Source organism: Populus trichocarpa, chromosome 18 (genome assembly GCF_000002775.5).
Source record: "Populus trichocarpa isolate Nisqually-1 chromosome 18, P.trichocarpa_v4.1, whole genome shotgun sequence".
In the NCBI taxonomy this organism is placed as follows: Eukaryota; Viridiplantae; Streptophyta; class Magnoliopsida; order Malpighiales; family Salicaceae; genus Populus; species Populus trichocarpa.
In genome coordinates, this window is record NC_037302.2 from 4,967,758 (window position 1) to 4,981,925 (window position 14,168).

A 14,168-nucleotide genomic window follows, 5' to 3' on the forward strand; every position below is an offset into this window, starting at 1 on the left:
GAAAAAAAAGAAATCTTGATACCCTCGACTAAATCTTACGTAATAAGAAGACACCTATATACAAGGGAATTATTGCCAATTTATCAGTAAACTACAATTTTAACTATTACAAGCTAATTTCTTGGCAGGCAAAATGAGTTTCACTCCGTATGACAAGTTCATTAACGTTCTATAAATCATGGATTCATATCTGTCAGGACCCGTTCACCCGGTGGAGATTTCCGTGTTCATTGCATTTTCGACCAAAACTGATGATTGGTCGTGCTGAGTAGATGGTGACTGCATTTGTGATTTCTTCTTCTCTTTGAGAATCACCTGCTTAGGCATTACCTCTAGCAGAAAGCTTCCTCCATTCCATGCAGCTGCTGAAACCTTGAGTATTTGGAAGACCACATGCAATTCATAGGACAAAAAGATGGGAACTGTGAGTGCCATGGTTGCCACAGTAAATATTGCTTGCAACAGAATGTACATCAGCAGGCGATTCTGGTCCCCAAGCAAACCACTCAATTTCCACCATAAATTATTTGCTTTCTGGGCCTTTTTTGAGAGCTCCCTAACAGACAAAACAGCTATTAGGAGAAAAGTTTTTCAAGCTAACAAGTTATAATTATACGCATGGCAAAAGATAATGCATATAGTTAAACCATGTGCAAATATCCATGTTCACAGAGAACTCAGAACCTGTAAGAAGTCATGACTTCAGGATCTCTTAATAGCCTCTGCCTACGTAGGACATTGACAATAAGGAAATAAAGAGCTTGCCACAGGGTATAAGCAAACAAGGGCACCCAGAACAACCATGTCAAAAGGTAGGATTTGTCTTCCACTCCATATGGCCATGAGACTCTGCGGGAAGTTTCTTTTGGATGCATGGCTTCGAAGGTTGCAGGATTCCACCACCGAATAGTAAAGAAAACTAACCCTGAAAGGACAACAGCTCATAAATTCTGGAGAGTTACTAATGATTGACCAAAAAAAATTAACTTGGCCCTTCATTTAAAAGGGCTCCATTGGCCACTCCTTGCTGGTTTCCAGGAAAAAATAACAGCTGTTGTGAGCTTGAAATTTCTTTTTTTCATTAGATTTATCAATAGATTGAGGGGCATTGGTTTCAAAACTTTGTACAGGCTAAAATGTTTTGTAAGTCATTTCCTATGTTGAGCCAATAACAGAGCACATTGATCCATCAGATAATTAGTTTAGTTGTTTCTTAATCTATAAACCAAGTCACAAAGCATAATACAACTTGCATGGCTTTTTGGGACACTCTTAAGTATCAAAATTGTCACTCCACTCGCTTCCAGTTTGGAATTGTCATCCTTACATGTCCTCGGAGCAGCAGGCATTAAAATGAGATAACATAGAGAAATCTTAATTAAAGAACACTTAGAAACCAAATAGATTTACAATGGGATTTTCAAATGCAGCAGTGCATTGGATAATAGGAGAGAGATGGTTTTCTATTATGAAAATATATGCAGAATTTGGTCTTTGAAGTTGTAAAAAGGGTAGATTTAATGGTAGAAATTGGATCCAAAATTTGACTAGAGGAGAGTTCAAAACAAATAGAGGCAGAAAAATCTTGGAAAGTTAATAATCAAAAATACATTAGACCTCAGAAGTAGGATGAACAATCCTTCTTTGTGCAGAGTCCAGATTTAGTTTCAATTTTTAGCAAATTCAGACATAACCAGTTGTGGCACAAGTCTGATTTGTTTAGATAACTTGCATATATAGGTTCTCTTAAGGAGACATTTTCTCAGTGTTTGCAGGTTTAATTGCCCCATGTCCAATCACAATAGACAACTTTTTTATCCTCTAAGAACCCTCATCACCAGTTATTTAGTGTGATATGATTAAGACATGCTACATGTTGATTTGCCTTTTAATACAGACAGTCAACACTCAAGTTAGCAAAACCAAACAATGAAGTAATACATGAAAATAACTGTAAGTTTGCTCTAAAACGAATTGAACAGCAGAACACACAGGATTTAGGTTTATGAATAAGAAAGCGAATTAGAAGTTTCTCAAACAGAATTTGCTAAGCTGGTTTACCTCAATTAGTATGAATGCAGAGATCAGCAGCTTATGTAAAATAGGAATACATGCATGGTTTCACTCTATTGGGGGTAAGGAGTGTTCTATACAAGGCAACCCAGAGAGAAGAAGGACCATCTCACCAGGTAGAAGATGTATTAGGACACTAACAAGTTTGTCAGCAGAACTAAAAACCAAGCTACAACGCCAAATAATCAATGCCCATGCCAATGGTCCCTACAGCATTTAAACGAGTGAGAAGAGGATAAAACGAAGCATTCATCAATTAAAAGGTTGAGTTGCCACAAGCATATTTACTTACTTCAGCAAATGAGAAGCAAACCATGAAAAGCTTTTCGTTCTTTGGATATAGAAGAAGGTCGACCAAGAAGATCGTATTGGCATAATAGCAAAAATCCTGAAACCAAAACACTAAAGTCAATTAGTCATTGATGTTTTAGACAACCAAGTACTGACTAGTATGTAAATAAAACTTAAAAGCAAAGCATTTAGTGACCAGATATCTCAATTTTTTGAAAGCTTTGCAAATCATGCTACTTCAGAAGCATTTCTATTGGCATACTTTAAAAGGGCCCTTGAATTGATGGCATCTTATGGCATGTTAATTCCTTAAAATCTTAACAATCCTTTAGTCCCAACTATACGGGGTTCTGCACAAATTCTGTTACACCATTCTATTCTATCCATCATCTAGTTCCTCAAACATGTCTTGATAAGCTCTAGGTCACCATAGCAAAGACATGACTGAACATATGGCTCCCTAAAAATGACCTTCTTGATGCATACCCTGGCAAAATTTTAAATATAGAGGTTCATGTACCTATGAGAAGTTAAAAAAAAAATAGACAAAAGAACAGCATACCAGAAGATAATAGTGCCATTTCTTGAACCGGTAGTATATCCACCGGAGAGGAACAAATGTGAAATAGAAGAAACAATACACATAAGGGATATCTTGTGGCCCTGAACATTTAACAAACAAATCAACAAAGGAATTCTTGAAAACAATTGACAGTTACAAATTCCATCAATTAAACAGTATATTGTTACTCACTCGCTCCCAAAAGGAAGCAAAAACCCCCGAACCCGAGAACACCAAGAAGATAAGTCACCTACAAAACAAAAGGCAAATCAAGTCCATAACTTTTGTTGCTAACATGCTCATATAACAGCAAAATAATTGTTTTTTTTTTTTTTGTTATATATATAGCAAGACTAGCCAATGTTTATACGAATTCAAAAAACAAAACTTTCATGTTTCAACCAAAAACCAATCATGAAATGAATAAAACAAAGCAAAAACAAAAGGGCTAACCTTATTAATAAACCTTTCATGTTCCTCGGCTTGTTTGGCAATCTTAACAGCCTGTTTAGACAAGATCTCTTTGGTTTGGTTCGCTTGTTTTGACAGCATCTCCTTTGTTTGAGCCATTTTCTACAACAAAAACAAAGCATGCCCAGGTCGTCAAAACAATCAGAATCACTAAAGCCAACAAGAAAAACTGAGATTTGAATGTTACCTTAGATCGGTCCTTCAGCCTCTGTTTCACCTTTTCGAACGAATCCCCATTTGTTGTGATTATTTCCTCCACAAGCTCTTCGTTGTTTGACATTTTTTTTCCTTTTCTCTTACTATTTGATTTCCTTCTTTCTTGTTTTCTTTTGTTATTGAGAGAGAGAGAGAGAGAGAGAGAGACGAAGCAGAAGGGTTGCTTTTGTTGTTGTTCTTGTTTTCTTTTTTTTTTTTCTTTTTTTTATCTTAACAGGGAGATTTTCTCTTTTTTTTTTCTTTTTTTTTTCAATACTGCTTAGAGTATGTTTGTATTTTATACATGGTTATGATTTGAAAAAAATAAATTTTAAAAAATAAATTTAGTTATGATTAGTTTGTTTTAGATATGTGTTTAATAAAAATTTTGGTCGAAGTTTATGTATAGTAAAAAATCATATGTAAGGTGTTTGGATAAAATTGTTGTCAAATTGATTTAGTAATGATATTACCAAAAATAACATGTGATTATTTTTTAATTTTCAATTGTATTAATTTGCGTTTCATTAACATTAAATTTTACAAACCACCACACGAATTACAACACTTTTTTTATTGTCCCATTAAACTCGCTACAGTCTCATCCCGAACAAAATTCATATGCGAAGGCCTGTGATTTCCATGGGTTTGTGACTGTGGAAACACATCGGCTAAAAAATTCCCGGGAACAAAATCAGAATGGCGATCGAATTCCCTAAATGCAATATCTTCTTATGACTTTCTTCTAATATAGTTGTGTAGTGACATGGATGCCACTACACTTTGAACTTGCGCTTTGTAAGGAAAAGATAGTATATTCTGCAAAATTCTCCATTTTTTTTCCACACTCTAAATGTACATTCAATGACATAACGTACTAAAAAGTGAGCACGATTGAAAATTTCTTCTCGTGTTCATGGTTGGTCTTACCTGCGAAATTCTTGAAAATGATATTTCTCACCTCTATATGGACCTAAAAGTCCGTATTCATTTGAATATCTAGAATTGACTAAATAGTACTTCCCTGCAATAACATCTACAAACTTTGTTAATTACTTATCAATAATAAAAATAAAATTACCTCTTCTTGAAATAAATAATATTACATATTTTGGTTTGTTAATACCTTCTGGTGGCTTAGGAAATTTGATGTTAAGATTGTAAATTGCCTCTAGAAATATTCATATGTCATGTGCACTATCCTCTCATCTAGCCCAAACAAAAGTGAATTGCACGTCAAAGCTACATGCAGCCATAACATTTTGTGTAGGTACACCTTTTTCTACCGATAAATGATATTTGATTTTATGAAGAAACACATACCCACATATGTGTACCATCAATAGCTCCTACACAATTCTAAAACAAAAAACTAAAACGAATAAAAACAAGTGAAATAAGTTATAACTTAAAAATTATCAAAATTAGTAATCCACAGAATTACATATTAAAAAACTATGATATTGTTACCTTGAAATGAGGCATATATCTCGGATTATTTGTAATTTCCTGTGGTGTGTTTAAAAATTTAGGATCATCAGGTTTAATGATATCCACTACAAGCAAACATATCATGCGTAGAACTTCATTAAAATATCTACTAACAGTTTTTCCAGAATGTTGAAATCTTTCCTGCACTTCCCTGTTTGAAGCACCTAATGATAATGTATACAAAAACATTATAGTAGATGACAGATAGATTTTTCTATTCTTGAGTCAGGTGGTGTTTGACATTGTGATAGAAAATGCTTTTCAAACTGTTTTTTTGCTTGGAAATACATTAAAATAGATTTGTTTTTTTTAAAAATTTATTTTTGACATTAATAAATCAAAACAATCCAAAAAACATAAAATTATTAATTTGAAAAAAAATCAAATTTTTTAAAAAGTGCAACTAAGCCGCAAAAACAAACGATGCCTCAAAAGCAAAAGAGTGTTGTCAAAAGAAATTTTCTTTTACATGATTTTTTTTTAAAAAAAATTAACATTTTTTATTTAATTTCTAGAACCCAAAGGATGGTATATTGGACAAATTGGTAAACGACGTAGTTTTCATATTAAGTAGTGAGCAATTTATAGTTTAAATCAAACAGTTTGAACTGAAAAATCAGTCGTATTTATTTTTGTCAACAGAAATATAAGAAAGGGAAGAATTTAACTAAATAATCATCCCTCCCTATCTCAGGTCTTTTGGTTATTTCTATTAACAACTAATCATACGAACATAAATAGTGCTTTACATGAATTAAATAGAGTTGGGAACATGAATTAAAAGAGAACTGGAATAGGATTTCTATGATGAATTTCTGAGTTTATGATGGTTTCGATCCTGTTATTGTAGGGGAGGTTGCATGAGTATAGCAACAATCAAGAGCATCTGGGCATTCATAGGCACTAGGTAGGTGCTTTTTAAAACTCAACAAAAAGATGTAGAGGTGGGAAAAGTGATAAATAAGGTGAAAATAGGAGTTGAACCCCTTTTCAGGTTTTAAAAGATGGAATGTTGGTAATAGACAAGCAGATGTACTTACTTGATGATATATTGAAGGAGGCCCATGAGTTTAAGTTTGTTGATCACCCTAGCAATGCTAATATGTACAAAAATTTAAATTTTTTTTTATTGGTGGTCCAATATAAAAAAAGAAATTGCCATAATATATGGCTAAGTGTGGAGTGATTCAATAAATAAAGGTGGAGCATCGAAAGCTATTAGAGCCATTGCAATTACTCTCGATACCTGAGTGGAAATGAAAAAACATTACCATAGATTTTGTTTCTAGACTACTTAGAGGCAAGAAGGGAAATGATTTTATGTGGTATAATGGATTAGTTGACTAAGTCTACATTATTTCTGCCTATGAAGATGATATATTCTTTTCATAAATTAGTGAGGTTTTATGTAAATGAATAGTAAGATTACATAAGATGCCTGTATTGATTGTATTAGATCGAGACACTAGATTTACATCTCTCTTATAACCGGCTATAGTCCATGGCAACACACCACCACTCTAGCAACATTTATCTTTTATTTTTCAGTGTTGCGTATTTCTAAACACTTTTTGGTTTGTGTATATTTCGACTAATCCCACAAATCCTGAAGCTAACGATGATGTAAATATTCAATAATCATAAGAGAACTTGAACTCATAACTATTAGAAAATAAATTCAAAACATAATCAATTTAACTATTTCTCCGGATTTGCCGTTTGATTTATTGTTTATTGGTGCTGAAGTACCTACCAATGCACCGATACTGGTTGCGACCAAAACCACGGCAGAGGCAGCGATGATTATGAGACGTTTCCGGGACTTCGCCTGTTTGCTCATCTACTTAGCTATAGCTTGTGAAAGAGTTACCTTTATATATATTCTTTGTAGCTCATGATTTTATTGTGTATCGTGGCCTCACAGAGTCAACCAAATAATGCAAATTTTGGAGCATGTGAATATATATTTTCCATGCACAGCCCTTATGGGGTTCGCATTGGGAATTACTGTTCATTTTTTAATGAGAGAGCTAGCAACCAAGTTTTTTTTTTCTTTTTCCCCTCTCCATTTGCTTACTTTGGCTCGGTTACATGGCATGAGTAACGGAGACAAGAAGACCTAGGAGTTGGTCCCCAGTTAGATGCAGCGTCCATTTGCCTGAATTTGAAAATTTCAAAGGCAGCTTGATACAAGTCAACGTACAATCTGAACACAATCTTACCATGAATTACTAATGTATGAATATAGTTCCTTTATATTACACTCACACACACACACAAAATTAGAAGTTTATATCCTGTATATGCCATCTTGTATTGTAACTTCTCTCGCAGAAGTAGATGATATCACTCAGTAAGAAGATATCATGAAATTTCTCTAAGATTGTTTATCCTGTTTGAAATTTAAAACTTCACATTGAGATGGAAAATGCAGTCATCACATAAGTTTGTGCTTGTCGCAAAAGGTTGAGCTCTCCTCTCAAGTTGATTAGAAGAGAAGTAATAAGCTAAGTAATATCTCTTAAATATGTGTTATACATACGCCATCAAATTCTGTTATATAATTTAAGAGATTGAGGGAATGAGATGACAAAAACAAAATAATGACTTAGCAACATTCTTCTCCACATCAAATCTTCAGTTTTGACCACTCCTCAATTAAAACAAGCCAAGGTGAATAGGAGAGCCGGTAGCACTAATCCAATCCCCTTGATAGAAAGGCTCAGCAGTAAATTTCATGGCCTCTTCATTATTAATGATATGATAGCCAGGCCACTTGATCCTTGCAGTTGTCTTTGCACCAGCTCCTTTATTGTTGTACTCTGCATAATACAGAGTTTTGAGTCCAAACTCTCCTTGCCATGGTAGCCATCCATCAGGGTGAATAAAATCACCAATCGTTGATTCCATGATAATAGTTCTTGAAAATTCTTTCCAGGGCCTTCCAAGGTAACTCCTGATCTTGGTCTTTACAGGAACCAAGTCCTTGTCTGGTTCGATGCGACAATTTTGAAGAACAATTCCTGTAGTTTCATGTCCGTCAATCCTACCCTGGGCCGTAATGAGATTTTGTTGGTTTTCCAATGGTTTACGGACAGTAATAAGGCAGTTCTGGAAGATGGCTGTTGCATCTCCAAAGATGAAATCAACAGTGCCGGTAATGACACAGCTTCTGTAGAATTGGCGGTGTGTTTGTGCATACAAGGTATCTTGGTATCCCTCAAAACGACAGTTCAGGAATATTGCACGATCAGCTTGGACTCTGATAGCCACAGCCTGATGTTTCTCTGGACCTGCTGTGTTTCTGAATCCCATAGCTTTGCACAAAAATCCATCTCCTAACACCGCTGCAGAACGTATATTTCATGTTAAAATCCTGGTCTAGGAGAAAGGAACTTGGAATGCAAGTTCTAAGGTTGCAAAATTTGGTTCCAGTTTTTTATGTCATTTAGGCTGCTGATAAGAAGAATGAATCTAACTAGCAATTTTTTTCTACTTTGATGAATTCAAATTGTATATTTAGCCGGATAATCTGATAACAATGCTATTCAGACATCATTCCGATGAACAAAAGATTTGCATAATGTAGTTGTTAGGGTCAGAGTGTCAAAGCGATCAATATACCAAAAGTGGCAGTTCTGAAAGTTTGAACTCCGTCAGCAAAATTTTTGTTCCCTGTCACAATGGTCTTTTGTGATCCATCACCGTAGATAGTGATGTTCGACATCTTCTTTGTCACTGTCACGGTCTCATCGTAAATTCCTTGTTTAACAAAGATAACATATCTGCATTACCATGAGAAAATATAAGTCGTTTTTCACCCAAAATAAATATGTTGGCTAAGAGCATAAAGCATTAACCGAAATGGTAGTTTAAGATAAACGATGAATTATCATCAATTAACGTAATAGTTTCATATACCAATGTCGTAAAAATTGCATACCGTCCTTCATATTTTGCTGGCATGGCCGCCAATGCTTCGGAAATAGTTTTGAAGTCACCACTACCATCTTTTGCCACAGTAACATTTGGTTGTGGCTTGTCTTTACTAGCACCCTTCAATATTCTGCGATCCTCATTACTCATCCATCCAGGAAGGTCATCCTTGTTCAATGCGGGTGAATTGTCTTCCTTTGCCAGAAGCCGACGGTTAAGTGCTGCTGGAAAGGGAAAACTTTTCATGAATGAAGTCAATGATGAAACCATCGCAAGGGAATTGCTGGTGAGCTCCTTAGATGCCTTAAATGTCTTTTCCATATCAGATTTCAATTTTCCCTCAGGGAATCCATCAATGCAAGTTTCTTGGTAAGACATGACCGCACTGAGCCAATTGTTCAAGTCCGGGGCATTTTTAGCAAGCTTTCCCAGATCATCACCAACATGGGCAACAGAGTCTTTCAATTCTTCTTTAGCATTCTCAACGAGCTCTAGACAATCTTCAAATGCAGCTTTCTCCCGTGGGTCGTCGAATTTGAAGGATGAGGCTTTCTTTAAAACCTTTTTCATCTCTTCATCGGCTGCTTTGATTGCTATCTTGAGAAGATTTTTGGGTTGAGCCAAAGAAGGGTCCTTTTCCACTTCCTTCTCGAGGGTTTTTTGGCATGTCTCCTGGTAAGTGGTAGCATTACATACCGTTTTGATAACCCTGGAGACACGTGATATCGGTTTTGCGGATTCTACAGGCTGAGGCACAGCTGATCCTCCGTTGTTTCCTGGGCTGCTCTTGTGATTAGAGACAAGGGCGAGAACTCCAGCACCAACTATAACAAAGAAAGCAATACCTGAAACTGCAGCAATGGCAATTTTCTTTCTAAGTTTTTGTTGCCTTTCTAATCTTCTTCTCTCTGATAGGAGATCAAAATCTTGGAAAACCATTTTGACAACAATATTTTTGAGGCAGAGATCTCTCTGCCTTAGAATTCAGCTAAGGCAGAGAGAAGAAGAGATGCGAAAGATGGAGAATGTGTTTTCTGCTATTCTTTTTCTTAATGTCGCAACAATATCGTAGGTTATGAAATTACAGATTATTGTTAAGTAAACGACAGAAGGGATCTGATCAGGAGAGTTTTAAGGTAATCTATTCAAAACTTGGTTAACTAAGGGTTTTACAAAAATAGTTGAAAGAGAATTTGTCCCTTATAACCGCAGTTCCCGCGAATTCTGTGGCCTTCAAATTTGCCAACACTGCCATATTATATCTGCACTTCCATTTCATGTCTCTGTCTTTCTTGGTTTGCAAATTGCAAGGAAATGATAATTTCAGTCTCTAACATAGCATCCAGTAGTTTCGAACTCAAACATGCTGTCTCCCTCTCATGCATGGATTAGGGCTCATATATGAATATAGTAAATCCATTAAGAGATTGAAATATCGGATATGATTTGCTGAAGAAAATCGTGTTTTTCTTTTAAACTCTTTTTAATTGTTTACGTAAGTTTTGATGGAATAAAATGTATTGTTCTAGGTAGAGAAAAGACCAGTTTTTGAAAAGACTTTTTTTTTACACCTCCATCAAGCATGCAATTATTAAAATAAAAAAAATACTTCTCAAGTTGACCAATAGGGTTTCAACATTAATATTTTATTAAACTATTTAAGAGCTCATTATTTTATTTATGGAGGCCACATTTTATATTCTCCTACATGGCTCACGTAAGGCTAAAACTTTATATACATTAGTCTCACCATATATTATAATGAAGTAAGAATTAATAAGAGACATGACAGTCGTAAATTATCTATTCGATATAATTTCTTTCATGTACTATAATATTAATTTTTATATAATATATATGACATCACATAATCGGTCTAATAATAATGTTTTTATAAAAAATAATTCATGTTATTATTATTTTAATCATGTATGTTAAAAAAAATCAAAAGCATTTTTATAAATAAATTTATAATGTCATGTACATAATTATCATAAAATTATGATATAATATCAACAATTGTATGCCATGATACTCATATTCTTTCTACATGGTTGCTAAATATTCTCTCTCATCTCCATTTCTCTCTTCTTCTGTTATTATCACCTTTGCCGCTCGGGTCTTTTATTTTTTATGAGCTAAGTTATAACTTCAACTAGGATAGTGTCCTTACGAGGACTGCTGCCTGGATGATATATAGCCCCTTCTGATCTGAAAAAGGACAAGAAAGCGGTATTCTTGGAAATATCCTGTCAAAATATTGATGCGACAAATCGATTGAGGTGGGGCTTTCCTTAACTTTGTGCATCAACAGACCGGCAATTAGCTTGAGACACGCTTCCCTTCATAGTACATTAACAAGTTCCATAACATTGATGAATATTTTATTGAAATAAAGTCTTGCAGCATTACCTCACAAACAGTGCCACATTGATACAGAGTGCATTTGTAGATGAAAAAACTATGGTCGCAGCCCATTACAAGAGCAAAACATGTTTACAGTATTAAATGCTAATTATAAAGATGAAGTGGGAGTCGAGGCTTTGCCACTGCAACAGTTGGGTACTTTCTCTGTGTTGCCAATCCAAAAACTTCATCTCGTTTCACATCTTCTGGTTTTATTCCAGGAGGCAATTCCCAAGTAAATCCGTGCAACATGTTAGCTAAGCTGACAAGAATCATCTTTGTCCCAAGGGGATAGCCAGGGCACATTCTTCTCCCAGAACCAAATGGCAACAATTCAAAGTTATGTCCTTTAATATCAACTCCCTTACCGATGAACCTTTCTGGCCTAAAATCCTCAGGATCTTCCCACAGATCAGGGTCTCTACCCATACTCCATGTGTTAATGAATATTCTAGTTCCTTTAGGAATGTCATAGCCCCCAACTTTACAATCTTGAAGTGCCAAATGGGGTGCAAGCATAACAGCAGATGGATGCATCCTCATCGCCTCTTTCATTATTGCTTCTATGTATGGAAGTTGAGGGATGTCTTTCTCTTCCACCCATCTTTCTCTTCCAACAACTCTGTCCAGCTCGTCGGTTACCCTTTTGAATAACTGGGGCTTTTTCAAGAGTTCAGACATTGACCAATCCCCCATTGTAGCAGCGGTATCCGTTCCTCCAGCAATCAGGTCCTAGTCATCAGAATGAACAACAGTAAATATTTTAAGCCAATGGGGACTGAAGGGGAAGCATGTTTAAGATCCAAATGTAACAACTCTTGAACTTTGAGTAAAATCATGAAACAAAATAGCAAAGGCATCCGTCTCACCCCTCTTCACTGACCAAAACTAGTGATTGACTACGCCTATTTTTACTCGCTTTTTCTTATTATCTTTTACTATTTTTAAATTTACAAAAATCTATAATATATTGAACAATATGAATTAACAAAAATCATTAATAATATATTTTTTCTTTCTAATTTTTTTTTCCTCCAAACTCAGAAGCTTACGTACTAATAATGAGACTGAGAGAGTAAAATGTATGTATCATCACAATCTATATTCCACTTTGGCTGTTCGGATGACAAAGTGAAGTCCTTTTTGTTTAGGAAAAAAAAAGGGAAATAAAGTGATCTATGAAGGAAAATGGAAAGGAAAAATTAGAAAATAGTTGAAAGAGACAATTAAAAAAAAGGAAATTACCTGTGTCAAACCCTTCATGTTGTCTCTAGTTAACTTAACTTCAAGCTCGGGGTCATCAGCAAGCTGCAAGAGCAGATCCACCATGTCTTTCGGCTGCCAGTTTTTGGTTGTTTTTCTCCTAACGTTGTGTTCATCAATGACATGGTCATGAAACTTATCAAATCTTACCTTGAGCTTTTTCATTCTCTTCACATACCCCTGCAAGTCCAAGAAATCAAGCCACGGGATCCAGTCCCCAATGTTCAACACCCCATTAAGCAAGAACAACTCATCTAGCATTTCCTGAAATTCCTCAAGTGAAACTATTTCTTTTTCGGATTCCGATGCACTGAAGTACTTCTTGCCCAACACAATCCTGCTAATAATGCTAAGAGTGTAATGAGAGAGATAATCTTTAAGCTCAATAGACTTACCACAGTTGCGATATAGTCGTCTTGTAAATTCACGCATCTCCTCCACTCGCATGTACTCATAGGACTCCAGTCTTTTTGCACTAAACAGCTCAGTGAGGTAGATCTTACGACCTTGGCGCCAGTAAGGTCCATAGGGTGCCCAAGCAAGATCGGAATACTCATAAGTTGTGTACTTACCAGCAGCAGTTTGAGGTCTGCTAGCAAACATGTGATCGTAAGTCTTCAAAATTTGCTTTGCCATGTCCAGTGATGAGGTAACCATAACTGGATAGGACCCAAAATGGAGCTGCATAGTTTTTCCATACTTGAGAGACAATTGGTGAAGAGATTGGTGAGGGAGAGGACCCAGAAGGTTGAAGTTGCCAATAATTGGCCACGGTTTAGGACCTGGTGGAAGTTTCAATGGGCTAAGCCAGGATTTAAAATATTTTGGGAGGTAAAGAAGGGCAAAAAGCCATGCTACTACCAAAACAATCAACGAGAAAGCATCCATTGGGGAGATGAAACTCGTGGTTGCAGTAGGTCGCAGTGTTACTGGAAATTTGGTGTGGGTTTTGCATGGTTTTATAGACAAGTTTTGCACTTACAGGGGGGATGGCCCCTTACAACTGAGACACGACAACTAATTAATTTCTAGTTTTTTTTTTTTTAAAAGGTTTTAAAAACTGCAAACAATTAAGATCAACAGTATTAAAGTGTGTCTACGTACAATATTCCAAAAATTGCAAATATTGTAACACACACATGAATGTACGTACCTCAAAGCATGGACCATCAGCTGCAACATTTTTGTTCAGCTTTCTTCTTGTTTGTAGCTTCTTAATTATAAGATATCTATTTCTTGGTACATTTTGCTATTTAAAGTGTTTCAGAACAAGAAATAACCCCAATTATTAGTATGATTTCCTTCTTGTTCAAGGTGTTAGAGCATCTTGTACGTACCGGTTAATTTAATTTACAAGATTATTAAATACTATTGTTTTGAGATACTTGAACTATCAAGTGTACAATCTTTTTCTAAGCATGTTTATGTAGCAATTAGAACATTTTATGATATACTATTACTTCTAACTTCTTATGATATG

General features: G+C 35.4%; 3 protein-coding genes across 3 annotated transcripts; all 3 read right to left on the reverse strand.

The window, feature by feature from the left end:
• On the reverse strand, window positions 1-3,789 carry LOC7476662 (glycerophosphocholine acyltransferase 1). Its single transcript, XM_002324146.4, has 8 exons — window positions 3,585-3,789; window positions 3,380-3,499; window positions 3,119-3,176; window positions 2,927-3,027; window positions 2,366-2,461; window positions 2,187-2,280; window positions 685-925; window positions 1-556 (listed from the first exon to the last, which is right to left on the reverse strand). Exons 1-8 carry the CDS (start codon window positions 3,675-3,677, stop codon window positions 205-207), a joined length of 1,155 nt encoding a protein of 384 aa, XP_002324182.1. The 5' UTR covers window positions 3,678-3,789; the 3' UTR covers window positions 1-204.
• A 3,797-nt stretch (window positions 3,790-7,586) lies between these two features.
• Window positions 7,587-10,152, reverse strand: LOC7476661 (putative pectinesterase/pectinesterase inhibitor 45). The gene is made up of 3 exons (XM_002324145.4): window positions 9,027-10,152; window positions 8,708-8,868; window positions 7,587-8,430 (listed from the first exon to the last, which is right to left on the reverse strand). The coding sequence occupies exons 1-3, from the start codon at window positions 9,956-9,958 to the stop codon at window positions 7,742-7,744; spliced, it is 1,782 nt and encodes a 593-aa protein (XP_002324181.4). The 5' UTR covers window positions 9,959-10,152; the 3' UTR covers window positions 7,587-7,741.
• A 1,229-nt stretch (window positions 10,153-11,381) lies between these two features.
• On the reverse strand, window positions 11,382-13,626 carry LOC7463760 (trimethyltridecatetraene synthase). Its single transcript, XM_002324144.4, has 2 exons — window positions 12,671-13,626; window positions 11,382-12,157 (listed from the first exon to the last, which is right to left on the reverse strand). Exons 1-2 carry the CDS (start codon window positions 13,574-13,576, stop codon window positions 11,531-11,533), a joined length of 1,533 nt encoding a protein of 510 aa, XP_002324180.2. The 5' UTR covers window positions 13,577-13,626; the 3' UTR covers window positions 11,382-11,530.
• Window positions 13,627-14,168: the final 542 nt, after the last annotated feature.

Bases quoted from the DNA above. Each gene is read 5' to 3' on its own strand.
- LOC7463760 (XM_002324144.4), bottom strand. From the start codon at position 13,576: ATGGATGCTTTCTCGTTGATTGTTTTGGTAGTAGCATGGCTTTTTGCC. The intron at 12,158-12,670 runs GTAATTTCCTTT...TCTGATGACTAG, and splicing joins ACATGAAGGGTTTGACACAG to GACCTGATTGCTGGAGGAAC.
- LOC7476661 (XM_002324145.4), bottom strand. From the start codon at position 9,958: ATGGTTTTCCAAGATTTTGATCTCCTATCAGAGAGAAGAAGATTAGAA. The intron at 8,869-9,026 runs GTATGCAATTTT...ATGGTAATGCAG, and splicing joins CCAGCAAAATATGAAGGACG to ATATGTTATCTTTGTTAAAC. The intron at 8,431-8,707 runs GTATATTGATCG...TACGTTCTGCAG, and splicing joins TTTCAGAACTGCCACTTTTG to CGGTGTTAGGAGATGGATTT.
- LOC7476662 (XM_002324146.4), bottom strand. From the start codon at position 3,677: ATGTCAAACAACGAAGAGCTTGTGGAGGAAATAATCACAACAAATGGG. The intron at 3,500-3,584 runs GTAACATTCAAA...TTTTTGTTGTAG, and splicing joins GGCTGAAGGACCGATCTAAG to AAAATGGCTCAAACAAAGGA. The intron at 3,177-3,379 runs GTTAGCCCTTTT...TTTGTTTTGTAG, and splicing joins ATGAAAGGTTTATTAATAAG to GTGACTTATCTTCTTGGTGT.